The sequence below is a fragment of the Zonotrichia leucophrys genome, chromosome 2 (genome assembly GCF_028769735.1).
Source record: "Zonotrichia leucophrys gambelii isolate GWCS_2022_RI chromosome 2, RI_Zleu_2.0, whole genome shotgun sequence".
Lineage (NCBI taxonomy): Eukaryota > Metazoa > Chordata > Aves > Passeriformes > Passerellidae > Zonotrichia > Zonotrichia leucophrys.
The window spans coordinates 30943981-30964784 of record NC_088171.1 but is presented as its reverse complement, the minus strand read 5'-3'; the positions used below and the strand labels follow the sequence as shown (position 1 = coordinate 30964784).

General features: G+C 39.2%; 1 protein-coding gene across 2 annotated transcripts in view; it reads left to right on the top strand.

Moving 5' to 3' along the window:
* The first annotated feature begins 272 nt into the window (after positions 1-272).
* SNX13 (sorting nexin 13) overlaps positions 273-20804 on the top strand; it is a 65314-nt gene continuing 44782 nt past the window's right edge. Inside the window, exon 1 of one of the 2 annotated variants that reach the window (XM_064704427.1) lies at positions 273-500. In XM_064704427.1, the coding sequence (XP_064560497.1) occupies positions 489-500 (12 nt within the window). In that variant the 5' untranslated portion in view covers positions 273-488. The remainder of the gene's footprint in view (positions 501-20804) is intronic. The other variant, XM_064704428.1, reaches the window with a different exon arrangement.

The following is a 20804-nucleotide window of genomic DNA, read 5'->3' as shown; positions in this document are numbered from 1 at the left end:
AGCGCCCGCAGCACAGTTGCCTGACACCGAAGAGCTCTAAGACAGGTCACACCAAGGGAGAGAGGGGAAAAAACCCGACCCGCAGTTTCGAGCTCCGTGCCTTGCGGCCGGACCCCGCCAAGGGCCGGTGCCGGTGGCGCCGGGCAGGCGCAGCGCGGGCCGGGCCGAGCCGGACCGGGCGCGGAGCGGAGCGCCGGCCCCGGCAGGGGCGGTCCCGCGGCCCCGCTGGGCGGGCGGGGCGGGGCGGGGCGGGGCGGCGGCGCACGTAGCCGTCCCAAGATGGCGGCTGCTCCGGACCGGGCTGCGAGGGCGGCAGCGGGGCCGGGGCCGGCGGGTGGGCGCTGAGCGGGGCGGCGGCGGGGTCTGGCGGCGCTCGCCTCGCCTCGCCTCCTCGCGGGGTGCGGGGTAGCTTTCCGCGCGGCCGCCAGGCTTCACCATGCTGCGGGGCTAGAGCCGCCGAGGCGCCGCCGCAGCGCAGCGGGGTAATAATGTTAACAGAGGTAAGAGCGCTGCCGAGGAGGTGCGGGAGCGCGGGGAGCGGCTCGCTGTCCGCCCGGGCGCTCAGCGCCGTGGCTCAGCCCTCCGCCGGGGCCTCCGAGTTGTCTCGGCGGCTGGCAGTTTTCCCCTTGGCCGCGGAGGGCAGAGCCGCTGGCCGGCTCGCCCAGGGCAGCGCCGGGCCCCTCTTATCAGCCTCCGTTCTCTCCCGGCAGGGTGGGACGGGAGCGGGGCGCTCCGGCTCCGCGGCGGAGCCCGGTCCGCCGTGCCCTCTCCGTGCGGCGGCTGGGCCCGGTCCCCGTTCCGACGCTGTCCGCAGACGGCCGGGCTGCGCTGCCCGGAGACGGCCCGTGGGGCCGCGCCCCCGCGGCGGGCCCGTGTCTGGAGGAGCGCAGCGGAGCGCACCTGGTGAGGGGCAACCCGCCTCGGCCCTGGGCCGCGCCGGGGAGGTGCCCCCGCCTGGGCCCCGCTCAGCCCCTCTGGCCTCCTTCTCCGCGGTGGCTTCGTAAAGGCTCCGTGTTTGTTTTCTTGGAGGACTTAAGCGGAGCGGTTCGGCTGTGCTTGCCGGAGTTTGTGTCAGTAGGTAATCCTTAGAAGTTGGCTTCACCTCTGCCTGGTGGAGGGTTTCTGTCCTGAAGCAGCTGGGCTGTGAGGCAGGCAGGTATTTGAGGATCAGCGTGGGCTATAAATGTCTGCTGTGTCCAAAGGCATTCTGAAAGGTGGAATCTGGCAGTGCTTTCCAGTTACTACTGGAAATTAGACTTTACCCGTATTCTGTTTTGTCTACAAAGAGCAATTGATTTTCTATTTTTAATGCCAGCAAGGTGTCCTGAGTGCAGATACTTCTGCTATACAATGACTGTGATACCCATGTTGTATAATTTGTCATATTATTCTACAGTGGAGGTTATTCATCCAAAAGTGAGTTGTCTTAAATCTTGCAGGGTAAAGGCTTGCTTTCGAACACCTGAACTTTTCAGCTTTACTTTCCTGAATGATATTAAACAGTGTCTTCCATGTTTTCATTTGCATCAGTTCAAAGTTTTAGGGTATTCTGAAAGCAGTTCTGTAGAGCCAGATATCCCCAGGAGGGTAAAATTTGCAGAATGAGTTAAACCTGTAAAAATATATGACCTATTTTTGAATTGAGAGTATTTGGTAGGTGGTCAGGATTAATAAGCTGCATTAAAGAGAGCTGGTGAGTGTGATGGCTATGACTCTTAGCCATAGTAATTTAGATTATTTTAAGGGCAGCATAGAATGTTCTGGGTCAGTGCCTCCTACTGGACTGTTTGTTCTTTCTGGTGGTGGCTGTGTGTGCCCATCCAAGACATGTTATCTTGGAACTGAATTTTCTTTTTTTTTAACAGTGTTGAAATTCTGTGAATAGCAATGTGGATGACAATCCATTGGCTTTTTGAGATAAAGTTTAATGATTTCATGTGTGATGACCAGTTATGACACTTATCCTTGGTGTTAGGAGGAGAGGGTTCTGATGTTCTCTTCTTCTAGTTCCTGTACATATGTTGTAGGTGCTTCAAGGTGAAGTGTTCCAGTGTTGAGATGAAAGTAAATTTTAAGGGAGTCTAGCAAAAGTTCAGGCCTTGTCTGCCTGAAAAGCAGTTGTGGGGAGTTGTTCAGGCTGTCAGGAATGCCCACCTAAGGTGGACCGGAGGAGTCCTTTCTTTCCCTGTGAGCTTTTCTGGGTGTTCCAAAGATGACTTGGTAGCTAAAACAGCCTGGGGAAGCTGTGCACAGTTGCACCCATGAACCCTTACCACTCTTTGGAGGAATATGCATATTGTTTCAAGTCTACTGATATGTGATTTCTTTTTATATGAAAATTGAGATTGACTGTATGGTGAACTGACATTAGAAGCACAAACTGCACTAGTTTTTGGTGCTGGATGTTTATGGCCTTGTCCAGTCTGTTACTGTCTAGAGTGGCCAGAATCACTGTAATTTTGTTTTTAGCCATTAAAAATTTAGATCCACTTCCCCTACTATAACTGCTGGTTTTATAACTTACTGATATAGAAAATATTTTTTCTTAAATAAGTTTAAGAATGAAAGAAGGGGCGGATCGGGTTTTACATGTATCATTATCATGCAGTAACAAAGTGTTGAGTTTTTTAAGGTCAGTTTCCTACATCCTTTGGCTGTATTGGTATGTGCAGACCCCAGCAGATTCGTTTCAGTTTTGTTGAATGCAGTTAGGATTAGGACTTTGTAATCAGTAATTTCAGGGGAAGATCACACTTCCTGTCAGGAAAAAATACTCTGCCTGTTTTTTATTTGGCCCTTTCTGCCCATCTTAGTTGCATTCAAAACTCATGCTGTTGGATGCCAAGCACATACATTTATTTACCTAACTGGCAAGTGGCATTTCCAAATTTTTCACCATAAAACTTATTTTAGTGTTGAATGCATTCTGTTGGATACATGTGTTTAGAGTCCTGCTGTGGCGATCATTTCCCTGGTCTGTTGTGTTGGCCGTTCCATGCCTTTTCACTTGTTCCGCTTTTCTTGTTCATCAGATGTCTCCTCTGCTTTCCAGGCCCGTGTGGCCTGTTCCCATGTGACTTACTGCCTCAGCACTTTCTCATCTGGAGAGGCCATGACAGACACAAGTTGCAATGGTCTTTCTCTTGTCTTTTTGGACAAGAAGCTTTTGGGAAGCAGTTGGTGTTTTACAGCTCTGGCTCTTGGTGGCCAGTAGTGTCTTAAATTCTGATGGACCAAACATTCGGTAGGATTTTGACTTAATTTCCAAGAAGTTTTAGATGTTTTTCAAATTGATGGTCTGTGCTGTCTGCATTGGCAGGCTGTGTTGTCTCTGAAGAGGGCACTTTATCTCAGCTGAGAAGTAGGTTCCTTTTTTTTCCTCCCCAGCTACTCATTAAAATACTTTGAGATGCTTAAGGAGGACTTCAGAATTTATCAGCAGCTAAATTTTTGACAACTTAATTCTCAGCTTAGCAAGAGTAACTTGTTGCAGTACTAGTGACAGTTGAGAAGGTTTTTGAAATTTGACTTTTTTTTTTCAAAGAATGAAGCCATACTTAAGAACAAGCCATACTAAATGAGCTCTGACGTGTTGGTGTGTCTTGTTATTCCAACTGATTAAGATAATTCACTAACTACATGCAGTATTTCCTTTCCATTAGAAAATCTACATTTTGTTTTTAAGAGAGATTTAACAACCTTTTCTTTTTTTTTTTGGTTAAATTTTGTTAACTACTAGCCTTTGAGAACTGTTTCTGAGTAAAACCAAGCAAATTTGCCTGATTTTTAAGAATAAAGGTTGACTCAGCAGCTTAACTTGCTCCAGAATAATAGTGAATTAGCCCTTCTGCAACAGTAGCACATTGTAAAGTATATTAGTACAGCTCTGAAAGAGGCAGAACACAGTTAACTGCTTGATGTACTGTAGCATTAACTTTTTCTGTTCCTTGATACATGTCGGTGGCAGATTGCTCCAGTGCTTTACGTGTCTGAGCTGTGTTCCGCTGGTAGAGCCATTTTCAAATGTGTAGACATTTACCAGGGTGCTGAAATATAAATAAGTTTTCTGTCCTTTTGTGGAACTTGTGTGCTGGGGCTTTCTTTAGTGCCAGTGTTTTGCTAGATGAGATCTAGTTGGAGAATTAGCTGCAAGCCCTTGGGAGGTAGAATGCCTCTTTCTCCTTCAGTGTTTTCTGTCAATGAGGTTTCCCCTACAGCTGGTCTGTGTTGTGTCCCTAATTGTTCCTATTAGAGCTCTTTTAATAACTCTATAATTGATGAAGTGTCAGTTGAAAGTATATAAAGAAAACTAACCTTTTGCCAAGAACAGTTATCATATATTCCTAAGTACTTGATTTTAAATATTTTGCTGGCTACTAGTAAAACAGTGTCTAAACACTCAGGACTATTCTGAGTGTACAGTTGGGCCTAAACTGCTGTCACTGAGTGCAGAGTTCTGCAACAACCCTAAAATGTCAGTCTGGACCGTTCCCCAAAAGAGTGTGGAAGAAGAAAAGCATGAAGTTCCTTATTCAACAAAAATAGTAATAGCTTGTTGGGTTAGATAGCTGAAGGAGCTCCAAGTGATGATTTCCTCTGTCTGGTTGCACTCTAGGGAATTATCTCTCTTTTAAATATGTTTGTGGTCTTCTCCCCACCCTTACAAAGATGACAAAGCATGTTTGCTTTGAGCTGGCATTGGGAGAATTGCTATTATTAGAAAAGAGAAGTCATTGATATTGTATCTAAGTTATTTGCAATGGTATTTTCCTCATTGCTTGGTTGGGAATACCAAGGCTGGAATGATAGCAAAATCAATTGCAGTTGGCACTTGCAGTTATGTGAGCGAGAAGCTTCAAGAAGTGCAAGGCATTGTAAGCTTAGGCCTGATATTCTGATTTCTGAATTAATTAAACAAGGCATTATTTTGTGATGTAAACATATTGACTAGTTTGAATAAGAACACTCAAGCCTTGTTTACATAATTTCTGTGGGATCACACCTCAAAATGATGATGGCATGATGGTGATTTACAAGTTTGAGGTGAGATGTGTGTTTGTTTGTACTGTGAGTAAGCACAGATAATTGGTATGTTCAGCCAGGGGGACTCCTTTTATAACCACCATTTGTTGTGGACAAGAAGTCAATTCCTACTCTGTCACAGTTGTAGAGGATCTGTTAAAGATCATTATTGCTCTAAAACACGAGTGGCTGTAAAATCCTGAGAGAGTAGAGATGGATTTCTGAAGAAGTTGCAGTGTTGATTGACTTTGTGTTCTGTGTGGAATGAGATGTGATCTCAGTGTTGCAGTTAAAATAGTGTGAGCCAAATTTATTGCTATATTCTAACATTGACATTTTACAAATATTTAAAAAGTCCTACCAATTTTTAACTATTTTTTTTTTAAGTGGGATGTTATGAAAAATTCGTGATTTCCTAGCATGGAATATGGAATTTGGCCACAGTGGTTAGTACAGTAGTTTATTTTGAAGCTTTTTTACCAGTGACAGTGAAATCTTTTCAGTCCTGCTGTTTTACCTATTTTCTCAGACAGTGAGCACAAGACTAATTTGATTTGAACCTCACCAGTTTGTCAGTCCACTAGTTGCCAGCAGGAGATGAAAATAAAATCATCTCTGCTGGCTTGAATCCCATTAAATCCCTTCATGCATCAGATGGCTTGTATGATGTCCTTTCTTCAACTTCACTTGGGAGGATTTTTTGATAATTAGAAATACTAAATTATAAGAACTTTTTATTTATTTCAGGTGGAAATGTCACTGTGTTTGTTCATGTGAGGGCTCATATGGCCTAATTAAAAGTTCACAGATACCACTGATGTCTGAAATGCTTAATTCAGTATCCCATTGTGGTTGGAGTTCTGAGTAGGAGGATGAGCTTTGCATGCATTTTCTTTCCAAGGGCATTCATAAGTTTGGGAACATTCTTTGAAGAGTATTAACTGCTTAAATGCAGTTTGCTTTTGTTAGAATGTTATTTTTTAATCTTTTATGTCTGTTCCTTTCCAGTTCTTCCCTTAATCTCATGCTTTTTAGAGGAAGGGGGTGATCCTGGTTCTATTTTAATCACATGTGTTTGTGTTGGAATGTTTTGATTTCAGAGCTGTCATTATTGTAAGATTCTTGTTCATCAGTATATTTTTGCAATTCTAGGGAATGCCTACTCAACACTTCTGCTGGTGCCTCTAAGGCAGTGCAGGTTAGGTTATCTCTTGTGATATGAGGGAATGAACTTGAGCAGGAAGTTTGAATTGCCACATATCCTGTAGGGCACCCTGCATTTCCACTCTTCTGTCAGCGCTGTTATACAAGGCCAAGTAGAAAATGATCTAGAATAGCAAAATTCTTGCAGCAGCTGTCCAGCTGATTATGAAACAATGCCTCAGACTTGGAATGATTTCTCACATACCTCTTAAGTGATACTGAAAGCAATGGGGAACAAATGTTCATGGTGTTCCCAGTCACCCCTTATTCAGGATTTCCAGTCTGCACGGATGAATTGAAAATCTGGTGATGTACATGTGTTGGGAAACAAGTGTGCAACCTGTGTTACTGTAGAAAGAGTGATTGCTTTGAAGTCTTGCTGATTGTCAGAGTGGTCCTGGAGCTGCCTGACTTGGAGAGATCAGGGCGCCTTGCTTGTTGCTGCTGTTCTAACAATGGCTGATGCAGGCTGAGTCTTGAGTCTTTTCTCCTTTGTGAGGCCCACTCAAACCTTTGCATTCCATGTCCATTATAATAAATAAAAACTTTATTTAGGTTGGATTTCCCCAAAAGTTGTGTTTCATACTGTTCTGTCAGCTTACTTTTCTGAAGCCTTGCAATGATTTATGTGATATCTTGAAAATCATTGGATCAGTAAAAATTACATATATTCCTCATTCTGAAGGACCTCTTTGTGCTTCAGATCACATCTCTATTTATCTGTATTTGATTACTTTTTATTTTTTTCTAAAAATCTGTGCAAGTGGTTGTAGTTCTGTTCCCCTCTCCCTAGTATATCTTGATATATTTGTTACTGATAGATAGCTTAATTTTTAATGAAACCTATTGGGGATTGAGGTATCCAACCTCTTTTAACATACTTGGAAGAAAAATACTTTTCTTTATAGTTTGTATACTCAAATTAGTATTTTTGAGTGTTAGTATTATAATACTAACAAATGGAAATTTCATTAACTTAGTAAAGCAAAATCATATACTATGGAAGTTTCAATCTTGTCATTTAATGCCTGAATTACAAATTTAATTTGATGGTACATATAAGGAAATGGTAATTACTTTTTATGCTTGTTTATTTCTTCTATAAAATTTAAAAAATATTGTGGAGAACAAATTGGTTTCCATGAATATAATTTTTATTGTTTTGATAAGAAGTTATTTACTTATAACATTAGGCTAGGAGAATAATGTTTTATTTAACATTTTCACATTTACCAAAGGTTTTCTCTTCACAGTCAGCATTTTTTTCCTGAATTTAATAGAGTGCAGTAGGTGTGTTAAAAATAATTTGTCCTTGCTTTGTGTATACAAGACTTAATACTGGTACCTTGCTTTATGGTCTCACGACTATGTACTTAATTTCTTCATTAGTGCTTCATGCTTGACTTGCATGTGTGCTTAAAACTTTGAAATAAATTTTGTTTATTTCTTGAAGTTGTTTTTAAGGTCTGGGCTTTAGATGGTACTGGTCTGTTTTTCAGTTGGCAGTTGCTCTACTGCAGCTTCTTAAAAATTCTTAAGATTGTGAATTAGCAATAGTGACACCAACAGCAAACAATGTGTCTATGAATGTTTCTAAGCTCTTACATTATTTTATTGGATATTTTCCTTTATTGAATTCTCCAATTAATGATGATTGACTGTTGCCAATCACTGTTTCTTTTAATTGGACTTTATTTTACTGGCACCTGTTTTGTTTGAAATATATTTTCTCTCCTAACAATTTCAATATAACATGATGCTTGCAGTCTTCTTATTTTCTCTCTGGATTTCTAGAGAATTGCCCAAAACTCTAATTTCCCTTATTTTCTGTTTTTTTGATGCATTATACCAAATGTTTTTTTGTTTTCCAGTGATAAAAGGAGCTGCATTGTTTCTGTGTAGAGTTGCGTCCCTGGGCTGGTCTATGAATGCTTCCACCTTGCTGTCTGTGTCGTTCTTCTTTTGTTTGTTCTTTTGTTTTTCTCATGCATTTCCCTCTTCTTTATTATTTTCTTTATATATATTTGTGTTTTCCTGCTTCTGTCACTGGGATGGCCATATCTTTTTCTTTAGATGTTGTCCATGCATAAAGGTATTTAAGATGCTAGGAGTGTCATTTCATGTTTGACTTCACTGGCTCTAGTTTGGCTGCTGCTAAAGTGGTTTTCTCCCCTCCACCAGACACAAGCTGGTCTGACAGCTTCTTGTTTCAGGTCTAGCAGCTAAGTAGCAACTGCATGAAGAATTCCTTTGCCTTGGTGAACCAGTCTTGTGGAGGGATATGAGGGTGGGAGCACAGAATAAGTTGCCAAATCAACAGCTGCATGGTTTGGTGCTCAGGAAGTGCATAGTATCAGTCTGCTTTTCCTTCTGTGTAGATCTAAAATGAGTGAATACCCAAAATAATTCCTGTTCTTTTGAAAACAGGGAATGTCCCTTCTGTGACTTCTGAGCACATCTCTGCCTCCAGAAAAATTTACAAATAGAGTTTGGTAGTTCCAGCTAGGTTTCTTTATTTGTTCTTGGCCATGTGACAATGATTGAAGTTTTTAGATATCTTCTCTAAACTTGCCCTGGGAGCTGAATATTCAAATGACTCAATTAGTTTGATCTATAATTAGTTTCAGTCTATAATCTTGAAGTGGCAAGAGTTGATGTGCCATTTCTGTGGTTTCCTTTCCTCTCTGAATTCACTGAAATTTGTTGGAAATATTCCATGCTCTTATGTATGAGAATGAAGTATTCCAGCAAGTTCAAAAAACTGTTCCTTTATATAGATGTTATTTGTAGGTATTCACACTTCCCTTCCCCTGTTCTGTGTCTTCGTGGGAGAGGAAGTATGTGAACCTGGGAGATATCAGGAAATAGTTGACATGCTGATTCTGGGCCCGGATTTTGCACAAGGAAGAAGATGACTACTTGAGGCTAGAAGATTCATCTAGGCTATTGAACAGGCTCTTTGGTTCCACAGAGGGGCCAGGTGGACAGAGGTCATGGGGCAGTGTCTTGGAAGAAGTTGTAGGAGGCTTCACTCTGCTTACACTTACCTGCAGTGCTGCCAGCAGTGTTCTGTAGCAAACCACTGAATAAAACCTGTGGAGTTGCTCAGGTTGTTTGCAGGCAGCAAACAGCAGTTTTCTCAGTAACAGTGTGAAGGGAAAGGCAAAGGTGCAGAGAGGACTGTCAAAGAGATTCATGGAGTGAGCAAGCCTTCCTGAAAGGGATGGGGGGCAAACATCTTTGGAAAGCAAGCAGGTAAAGCACACAAACAATAAAGACTGGAGGAGGTATTGGAAAAGGAGGATATTAAATACATGAAAGGGAAAGATTTTGTTTCTGTCACATTCCCATTACACTTGTCCCGTTGGAAAAAGACAGTAATATTGAAACAATTTCTCCTTTGCTGATTCAAAGCAAAATTGGAGTGCTGATTTTCTGTGTTAGCACTGTCCGTTCTGTGAAGAGTTAGGCATCAGCTGCTTATTAAAGAGGTTGCAGAATTTTGTATACTGTGAACTACTGGAAAACTTGATGACACTGAACTGATCTCTTTCTCTTGCTTTACTTTGTCTAACTGTGTGATATTCTGTCCAGAAAAACAGTTGAGAAGATCAGTAAGTTTTTAGGCTTACTCTAGCCTCGTAAAGGTTTGCGTCACTTTGTATAACAGCTGTTTCCATGGTTATTTTGTCTTCATCCAGCAAGCATGCTTCATACAAAATTTGGCCCTGTAGGAGTTCAGATGTAGTCTCAGAGAGACCTCTGGGAATTTGTAGTGAAATTGTGGTTGTATCAGAGTTTCTGTATTTTGTTTATGTAACTGGACAAAACCTGTGGCACTCAGAGAACTGCATAAAATTTAAACTTTTGAAGAAAACAGTAGAGTAACATCACAATCTTCAAAGGAAGGTGCTAGTATTCTGTCAGTGGTTTAAAGTTTCTTAAAAATGGACTGTATTTACACCTTAGGATCCTACTTGTTATTTGTGTACTGACAACAAATTCTTTGTGGTGCATACTCTGATCTTTTGAGTTCTATTCTTGGTATCCATTTCATTTTCCAGCTTGTAGATTATTATGCTGATTAAAAAGCACTATGTAGTTTTAAGAACTGTTGTGAAACTATCAGTACATTTTTTACAAGAAATCAGTAACAGTGAAGGGGTGATCACTGCAAGCAGGAGTCCAGACTGAAATGATAGTTCACGATGCTGGCACTGACTGAGGTCTTGGAATTAAAAGAACAAAACAAATCTGCCAAAGTAGTAAAATCTGTGAATGCAGTTGTTGGTAGCTGTTTCTTCAGAATTCAGTGTTTAGGCAGTAGATGCCCTTTATTATTTTGGTGGTAAGAGTCTAGAGACGACTTGTTTATGTTTGAAGACAAAGGTGAGCACCAGGGAGGGGGTTGGGGGGGGTAATACTTTAAAAATGGTGTTACTTCTCAGTCACATAAAAGGGGGTCAGAATGTTAATTAGGTGTACCAACAAGCTTTCTAAATCTACCCTTCTCTTGGTGGCAAGTGTAGCCAGTGTGTGGCTTCATAATATAGATATATTTTATTTTAGCACAAAATCCTTTGTGATGGAATTGGATTTTGTCCATTGGTTTCCAAATGGATTTGTATTGTAACAGGAAGACCAAACCTGGACCCAGTACTCCAGGGATGGAGAGGAATGGTTCCAAATGGAGAGGAAGGTTCACTTTGCTGTCTCTGCTGGTGACACTTGTGCTGCCAGAGGATAGAATGCTGTTGCCACCTTTGCTACAATGGCGTGCTGCTGACTTGTGTTCACCTTACAGCCCACCTGGGGTGTCTGTGCAGAGCTGCTTCACAGAGAGTGGGCCCCAGACTGTACTGTGGCCCAGGGTTAGTCCACCCCGGATGCCAACCTGTGCTCGTTCTTGTTGAACTTGATGAGGTTCCTGTCAGCCCCTTTCTCCAGCCTGTTGACACACCTCAGAACTCTCCAGTGTAATGAGTGCTCACCCCACTAAGGGATTCTGTGCACCCTTTTACTGAGAGTTCACTGTGTCACATCACCCACATTGCTCAGGCATCATCAGCTCCCTTTTGATTCGTGAGAGTTCCCACTGGTCACTGGCTGCACGCTGAACTCTGTACTGCTGATCATGTGTTTGCATCTGGCATTTTTCATGCACCTTTAAATGCACTCATCTGGCCTGTCCCTCACCAACTTAGTGATAAGGGACCTGTGGGATATTGTGCTAAAGGCAAAGTGCACGTCATCTAAGGCCCTGCCCTTGTCCTCAGAACCACTTCTTTCAGCAGAGAAACCACTTGGGTTGGTCAGGCATGATTTGCACTTGGTAAATCTTTTGGTTGGGACTGAGGTGATGCTGCCTGCCACATATTTTTCCTTTTTCCTTGGCCTGGACCTTCATTGTTGCTGCTGGTCTTCGACTGCCAGTACACTCTGAGAAATCATTTATAGTGCCTTTCTGTTAAGTTTTGTTTTTTTGAATTCCATGATAGCAATTGTCTTCAGTAAAGGTGACATTTTGCATTACAGGTGAGAAACTCAACATGGTTTTCCTTTATGAACACTGCATTAATACTTAAAGCTTTTTTCCTCCTTTTTAGTAAATTAGAAAAAGAAACAAAAATACTCAAAACAAAAAGAAAACTCAAAAAAAAGAGAAACAAAAATACTTTTAGGAGTAGTAAAAAGGATAGGAACCGCAATATTTCATTTGCCAAAATAATTCTGCAAGGATAGGTGGTATGACTGTATTTAGAGACAACAGCCTTTATGACTAGAGAAACTGTGGAAATAAATTTTTAATCTTGTTGAGTATGTTTATTATTGGAGGATTACTAGCAATTATGATAGATAATGTGAATTGGCTTCTTCCACTTGTATTCTTTCAGATTTATAACCTGACCTAATAAGGCAAGTAGAGTCAATCTTTATATTTAGTACAGTCCTTGATAAAAATATTCTAAAGTTATGTTTTTAGCTTAGTATTTTTAAAGTAACTTTTTCATCTAGATGAGGAATGTTGCGTATTTGGGATGTATTAAATTGTGGCATGTACTGTCAAAGAATACTGTGACCAAAGTGGTTGCATGTTAACTTTAGTGGAATAATGCTGAAAATTTTGCTGAAAATAGCAACATAATATTACCAAATGGGTTAAAGAACTTAACAAAACTCTTTGATGACTAATTTTATAGCCTGATGAAGCCAGAGTACTAAAAGGTCGATCAGAAATTAATTACTAAATCTTTCTGCAGTAAACTTACCACAGTACTGGATTTTGTGTTTGTATATGTAATATTTGTGTATATGTGAAATATGTATAAACACATATAAAAATTTTAACTCTCAATAAAAAAAAATAATCACACATCCTGCAGATATGTATTGAAATGTATGGTTTATCAGTCTGTTTAGAAGAAACTACTGGTTTTAAGGAATTTACTTGAAAATAATTATTTGCTTATTGCTGCTTTCAAGCAAGTCATCAAGTGATAGAAACAAAAATCTTAGTAATTTTATGAGTATAAAATTTGAAGGTGTTGTCTGCTGTTTGCATGTGATGAATTGTTTAGGAAAAAGCAAAACAATAAAGTTCAATGACTGCTGCTGCAATGTGCAGTTCCAAAATGTTCCAAATTTTATATAATTTGTCTTATTTTGTACTTTCATGTCCTTGACACTTCTGTATTTGCAAAAACTGTCTGCTTTTACTTCATTTCTGTTATAGTGGGATTGTTGTTTAAAGGTAGCGAGATTTTCCAAAGCAGAAACTGTATCTTTTTTGTATTTATTCTTTTTTGAGCTGATTCTATCAATTTAAGACTGCACAAACTGTTTTATACACAGCCACTGCTATGAAATTGTGTGGTATCTCTATAGAAAAAAAGAATGAATTTATTTTAGGAGAAGTAATCATTGTTCATCAGACCTCTTATAGCCCACCTTTTCCACTTTGTTCTCCCTGTAAAGATCATAGACAGTAATGCATTGCCTTTGAAAAGAAGACTGTGCAAAGTAGTGTTTATGTAAGTAAACTTTATATAATGTTTTCAGTAATGGTATAAATTGGGCAAGTGTTACAGAGATTTAAGTTCCAGGAGTAGGCAGATGCTTATTGCTTGGTAGAAGGGATGCTGAGTTGAAATTACCACTGCTATGGAAGAACAGCTTAGAACTAAAGAAATTTCTTCTCTACCTTCCAAAAGCTTAGATCTTAAGGTATGAAGAAACCTTTTTAAAAATGTGTCCCATACAATTGTATCTGTGAGGTCTGCCTGCATGTTTTTATTAGAATCATAAAGAGATAACTAGATCTGATTCTTGTGGAGAGAGACTCATTTAATGCATACAGATACATTTGCATACAGATAAATATTAGAAGCTGGAGTGGTAGAAATTGTTCTCAAAGCAAAGCTATGATTTTTAAAGTTCTTTCAGTGGAATCAGGTTTCTTTAGCAGTGGAAAAAAAAGGTGAAAAGAACTTTTAGATAACTCCTTGCTGCAGGAAAGTAAAAAGCTTGAGATGCTGCTTGAGCAGTAGTCACAAATAAAATACGCAATAACATTTTCTTGATTTAGCACATGTGACCTCATTATTTTGAGCCATATAGGAGAACAGGCCTTTGTTTTATTCACCTGCTAAAGATTTTGGAGGCTTCCCCCTCTCTCCCCTTTGCCACTATTTTGCACCAGAAAAACTTGAAGTAGATATAATCTGTTTATCCAGAGGCTGGATGTAGAACAGTCTGGATTATCTCATTGGCTTGCATTCAAGATGGAGTTAGAGGGATTACTTTATTCTCTCACTTTACATCACCTTAGGCAATCCTGTCAAGCCTGGCCCTGTTTCAGTCACCTAAGGGGAGCCAAAATGCTTTTATCTTTTTGTCTTGCTTTCTGTCCAAATAAATAAATTAGCTTGGATACAAGTCAATATGGATTGTTACAAAGGAAAAGGATCACTTCCTTGGAATTTGTATTAAAGATGAGTTTGTCACTTTCATGTTCAAGAAAGTAGCAGAAATTGGGGCTTGCATCTCTTATTTCCCATTGCTATCCAAGATGCTCAAGTGCTTCTTTTAAATGTGACCAAAATTCCATATCCTTTAACTAGAACATGATTCAGACTGGGTTTTGATGCAAACATGTTATCAGAAAGAGTGTGTATCTGCGAAGGTAGCCTCTGTATTTTTCACAGAAAGTTAAGTACTTGGGCCGCTCAAAAAAAGGTTACATGAACAAAACTTTCTGTCCCTTGCTGATACTTCTGCTATTTAATAAAGTAACTGTTAGCACTGGAAATAAAGGGTAGTAAAATGAAGGTCATTTCAAATTTAACATTTTGCTTCCGAATTTCATGTAATGATGAGCAATGGTGGCAAAGCCAGGCGTAAGAGAGGAGGAAAAAGTAATCTTGACTCTTGACTGTTCACTTGAGAAGAAAATATGACACTGAAAATATTTATCATTTCTTATAGAACTCTAAGTGTTAAACAGAAAATTGGTCTTTTTCTTGCAAAAAATCCAGTTGTATCAAAATATGAAACATAATGTTTTTATTTTTAATTATATTACAAGTTGTATAGTAATATTCTGATTATTGCAAACAGTAAAGTTTTAGTAAGGGAATTTGTTGTTCTCTGGATAAATAGTAAAATTGAAGTAATGTGCACAATAACTTTTAATCTTTCTAGTTACACACTGTAATGTTGCATATTTAACAAAAGTGTTAGCATGTATTTTCATTTAAATGTTTGCACTTCTGAAAATGAGCTTCAGCAATAAAACTGCAAAACTGCAGTAATAGTGAATACAGATGAAAAATTGCCACCTATCCGGGGTATTAGAGCCTAATCTGTTGGCTGCCTTGAATAGCCTAGGGGAGAGTAGGGGAAAATGATCCTAAAAGCTTTGCTGTTTCATGCAGTGTGAGGAACAGCGGGAAAACCCAAACTCAGAACAGTTAGACATGATTGTGTTTGAATTAATGCAACTGTTAAGTAATTAAGCCATTTGACATCCAAAGTGTGTGTTAGGGGTGAAGGGGAGGTGAGGTAGAGAGGGGACAGATGGACTCTTGCTTGCAGCAGAGTTTCCAGCCTCTGTAACCATGAGGGACCAGCGGGAATGCTAAACCTACCTAGAAAAAACTGCATTGGCCAAACTTCTTAACAATAGTTAACATTTTCTTCTTTATTTATTTAAAAGATTTTAGTGTATATTTATATGCTTTATTTTTAAAGTATATTTTAAGCTTTCTTTGGGAAAAAACCCAAAACAGTCTAAACTTAGAACTATAAAAGCAAAATAGACTATGTAAAATCCTTTAATTTTTTTTTTTTTTTTAAATCCCAAGAGTTTCTTTGGGAGTACTGCAGTAAATTATTGTATAGATTCACAACAGTTATTTTTCCATAGTATGCAGTAGGAGTGAGTTTAGGGTGTTTTTTTCCTTTGCCTTTTTGGGCTAAGGAAGGAAAAGGGCAAAAGGATGAGAAGAAAAAGGTTAAAAAAAGACCTTTAGTGCTGCTAGGAAATCATTATATGCAGAAGTCAAAACCGTGTTGACATATATTTTAGATGATTTCTTTAACTTTGGCAGATATGAGAATGTAACTACAAAGTTGTTAATGGTTTATTTCAAAATTGTTAAATATTTCTCTGAGTGGTGTAATGTAACAATTTCATTGCACTGAAATTGGCACTCTGGTTGGTACACCTTTCCAATTTTACTTGTCATGCTAGTGAAAGAGACAGTAATTTGAAACCTAAAATAATCTTTAATCACTTGACAAAAGTGACACTCACCTTAATTATAGAAAGGTTTATATGTGAACATGTTCCATTTGCACTCAAAATGGAAGTCAAATTAAAAGGCAGATGTGTGGAATTAACAAAATTAAACTTGACATCTACTGTAAATGCAATCCATGACAATTTTTTTAATGTGAGCCCAGAAGAGGCATGAAAAAAAAAAAAACAACAAACCCCAGATCATTTAAACTACCCAAACGGCAAAAGATAGTTTATCAGTGTCTGCTAGAAACAGGTCAGTTACTGTAACTTTTAAAATATTAATGGAAAAATGTAATTTGACCAACAAGAGTGAAAGAATTGTGAGCAAAGAAACATGTTTTTGTTTTTAAATGTTGCTGTTCTTTCAAAGCTCACATTGTTCTGTTGTGACCATTAAATGTGAAAACAATAACAAATTATAATCTTCCAAGGTGGAATCAGTCTTTTGGATGCTAATTTAAGATTTAAATTGTCTTCTGCTTCAGCTTTAACAAGATTGACAAGCAGATGATTCCAGAGCCCTGCCTTCTTGTATGGCATTCGAACTGTGTCTCCAAACCTGAAGCCACAATTCCCACCCAATGTGTGTGGGAATTGTGAAGAGAGACAAGTGCCTGCAACAGAAGCTTCTCACTGGAGTAGGAGGGTGGTGGCACCCAGAGCTGCATGAGTGGAAATGCTTGTCCTCTGTTCAGTGGCACAGGGGGCTAGGAAGAACCTGTCATCTGAACTTGTGGAGTGTAACACTTGTTTTGCCCTAAGCCTAAGGTAGCACTGCCACTTGCAAGCTAAAGTTGACAGCGCTAGCTCAAATCCAAACAACAAATTTACATTACCTTGGTGAATCATTTCTAGAGGAAGATGTGTCAAGACCGAAGATCTCGCTTAAAAATGGGTGAGGGGCAAAGGTCTGAAAGATTGTTAGATGGATTAAGCAAATAAGAAACCTGTTGAAGGCACTTTTTAGTAAGACATAGTTTTGTTTGTTTCTGGAATAAATAATTTCTAGAAACTTCTGTTTGAATAGTCATGTTAAGTGATGTAATCAGTCTTAGCTCAGCACTACTGGCCATAATGGCATGCAGCTTTAACTATCAAAATATTGCCTTGATTAGGAAGCAGAAACTAAAGAAAGAAAAAGAAAAGATGCATAAGAAAGCAAATTCTTTATGTACTACTTTTAGTACTTGGCTGTATACTGTGGAAAAAACATTCAATGTGAAAAATGAACAAAACCTAGTTAAAAAAAAACCAACAAGCAGATGTCATTGAGGTGGCTGGTTTTTTAGCTGTAAAAGCTGAATCAAGCACATATGAATTTTCACCTTTTTATGTTTTCTGACGCCTGATGAGCCTCTGCAGTGTACTATTGGAGCTTACAGACACCCCTGTACTTGAACTGCAGTTTATTTTGCTGAAACAACTCCAACTGTGGAAAGAAAGTTACTGTGTGTGACCACAATGCTGCATTAACCCATTTTTATATATATATATATATATATATATATATGGCCTTGGTAATATTGTGCAGAAGTCTTTGTAAATTCTTAAACTTGAAAGCTAGGAAGTGATGATGGTGAGACAAACATAGAGTATCTGTAGTGGTGGTAAGCAAAAGTGGCTAAAACTGGTGAAGTGGAGCAGCTGCTGACATGGGATAAACATCCTTTACCCATGTGTATGCACACAGTATACACCCACCATGCCTACCACAGCACTAAGGCCTGTGTATCTCTTCAGGCTTTAGGTAACTGTCCCTAATTCCTTGGAAGTCAGTGAACAGCACTGTGCCAGGTCAGCTTGGAAGTTTGCCCTGCCAATATAGGGCAGATCGGCTTCTAAAGGGTCTGGATAGCTGTGACTGAAGCACCAGCAATCACACCATTTCTTCAGAAGACTGGTTTGTTCTTTGTGTCAGGGGTGGTAAGCATTTACCCTGCAACCAATTTTAGTATGACTAACAAAGCTTCAATAAATCTGTAAATCTTCTAAAAATTAACATTATTAATAGAACTTGGAAATAAGCTGTAAGTGAGATTTGAATTTGAATATCTCAACTATTTTCATACTGACCAGCTGTATAGTCATGTCGGTGTACCATTTTATTCAAAAACAGTTGGGTTTTATGTATAAAGAACTTTTAAGTTTTCATTTTTTTCCCTAGGAGTCTTACTGCTGAAGTCCCTTCAAGAAGTGTGGAGTCAGGGAAAGTTTTGTTTATAGTCAGCAGAAGGGGTACCATCCTGATGATTTAATCCCTTTGAATGTCTCAAAATCCTTAAGACTATAAAGCACTCATTAGAATATACAAGAATTGGGCCAGTATCTGTTGTGCTTCCTGCAGTGTACCAAGTTGTACAATTTTTAAGAAATCCTATTAAAATACCAAATGAGATTTGAATCTCTGTACCCATATGCTAAATTGCAAAACTGGAGCATAGGACAAAAGGTCACTGTTTTATTTATTAGAGTTATAGAGCTTTCTTTGTTAATTATGCATTCATCCAACCCTGACTATACATCCATCTAGTTTAATTAAGTCATTTAGAGTGCTTATCCCATATTTAGAACTTCAACTTTTTTGAATGATGTGATTAAGCATAATGGGTTTTTGACATAAAAAGACCATCATTAAGTGCTATCTTCTGTGTGCATATCTTCTTTATCATGCTTGTAATGCTCTGCAGAAGTTTTAAAATGTATTTCTGAGGATATGAATATGCTGAATCTTCTTTTTGTATTGAATGTAGATGTGCAATGGAATCTCATCTTTTAGTTAATTCTTGCATTTGCCATGTTTTTTTGTTTCTTTTTTTCAACTAGAAAAAGGTGTGTCATAAAATGGTTTGGGTTGGGAAGGACCTTAAAGATCATGTAGTTCCAACACCCCCTCCATGTAGCAGGAATACTTTCTGCTAGACCAGGTTGCCCAAAGCCCCAAGCAGTCTGGCCTTGAGCACTGTCAGGGTTGGGCATCCACAGCTTCTCTGGGCAGCCTCAGCCCAGAGTGCACTCAGCTGTGCTCACCATCACCTTATAGCTAACCTAAACTTAGTCTCTGTTTGAAGCCATTCCCCCTTGTTCTGTCACTACATGCCTTGTGAATAGTTTCTCTCTTTCTTATGGGCTCTCTTCATGAACTGGAAGGCCACAATTATCTACTGCATTTACTTAATATGAATCAACAAAGCAGCAAAATCTTCTATTCGGTTGTGATTTTAGTAGTGTGGATCTTGTGGTTTGTATTATCTATTGAAGCAATTCCTCAGCTTAAAGAGAATTTAATAACTTGCAATGCATTTTTTTTAATTGCTGCAATTTAATTACACTCATCTACATACTTGTATGTTTAATTTTTCCCAGCCTCAAACACTCAGAACAAAGCCAGTTCAACTCATATCTCCTGCTAAGAAAGTTCAACTAGGAGGAAAATAGAATTTCATCTTAAGGTTCCATTAAACTTTCAACTAGGAAGAATTAAATAATTCTGATTATTACAGTTTAGATCTGTGAAAGTCTCCTCAGAGCTGTGCTTTTGCTTTATGATCTTGCTCTCAAAAAATAATCAAAGCTGCTTTATATAGGAGCCTTAATTTATATTCTTTTTCATTCTCTATAGGATTTTAAAAAGTTTTTCAAAAAAAGTTGATTTTTTTTAATCCTATGCCTAAAATTAAAAGATGAAATCTAAATAGTTCCTTGAGAGAAATGAGTTGTAGCTCCTTCATATTAATAGCTAAAAAAGGGCTCTCTGCAAATCTGGTGTTCAAACTCTGTTTGTTTTCTAAATGTCAAACTGCAAGACGAGTTTATTTAAATACTTTCTTAGTGTTACTTGTTGACACAGTTTTCTGAGTTCCCATCAGGGTGTCATTTGATCACTGTTAGGAAAGGTGTAAATTAGACAACAGCAGCAACCAAGAAAAAAATATTGAGAACCTTAGAGCTGGAACAGTTTGGGTGGCCTATAAATACTTGTCATCGTTGTGTTTCACACTCTTGGGTCTTGGCTGAAGCATGCTTTCCATATTGAACTAGAGACTAGATTGAATTAAATTTATATAAGCTTTGTTGACTGCATTGCAGCATTGTGATGGTCTAAAAACTGTTGTCACTCAGATCAGTCAGTTTTTCACTGCTGTGATTTTTTAGATGACCATGCACGTGTGTACAGGTATGCACAGGCACACATCTGTCTATACAGATAGATAGATCGAGTATGTATGTGTATACATGGGTACATGTAAATGCACTCACACTGGAACCTGTAACTGGAATCTCGCTGCTTTTTTGTACTCCTGGTGGCTGCCAGTGCAAGTGGAGTTTTGCCTGCTGCATTTATGCCAGACATCAACCCCCAAAATCCCACCAGTCCCACATGTGCTCTGACTTTAACTTCTTCATGGGCTTTTCAAACAACCCTTGCCTCCCTTCCACTGCCCAGGTATCAGTTGCTGAGGTTTCCCTCCCTTTGATTGATGTGGAAAAGTATACTTGTGCCAGTTATTTGGTGCACTCATTGACCCGCCTGTGGCTTGACTGGAGAAAGGGATGCCTTTTTAGTCTTGCACCTTGTTTGATCTAGGGAGGAAACAGTATTGCTTGGTTGTAGAAAATAACATGTTTAGATGTATAAAACAAAGCTGTATTGTCTCTTCCTGTTCTGTCACAAAGTCTGCTTTTTCCTAGGAGATGGTGGAGAACTTTTCTCACGGTAGGGATAGGGGAAGAAGGGATCTCAAGAGAAAAAATGCACTAAAGGAGAATAGAAAAGAAA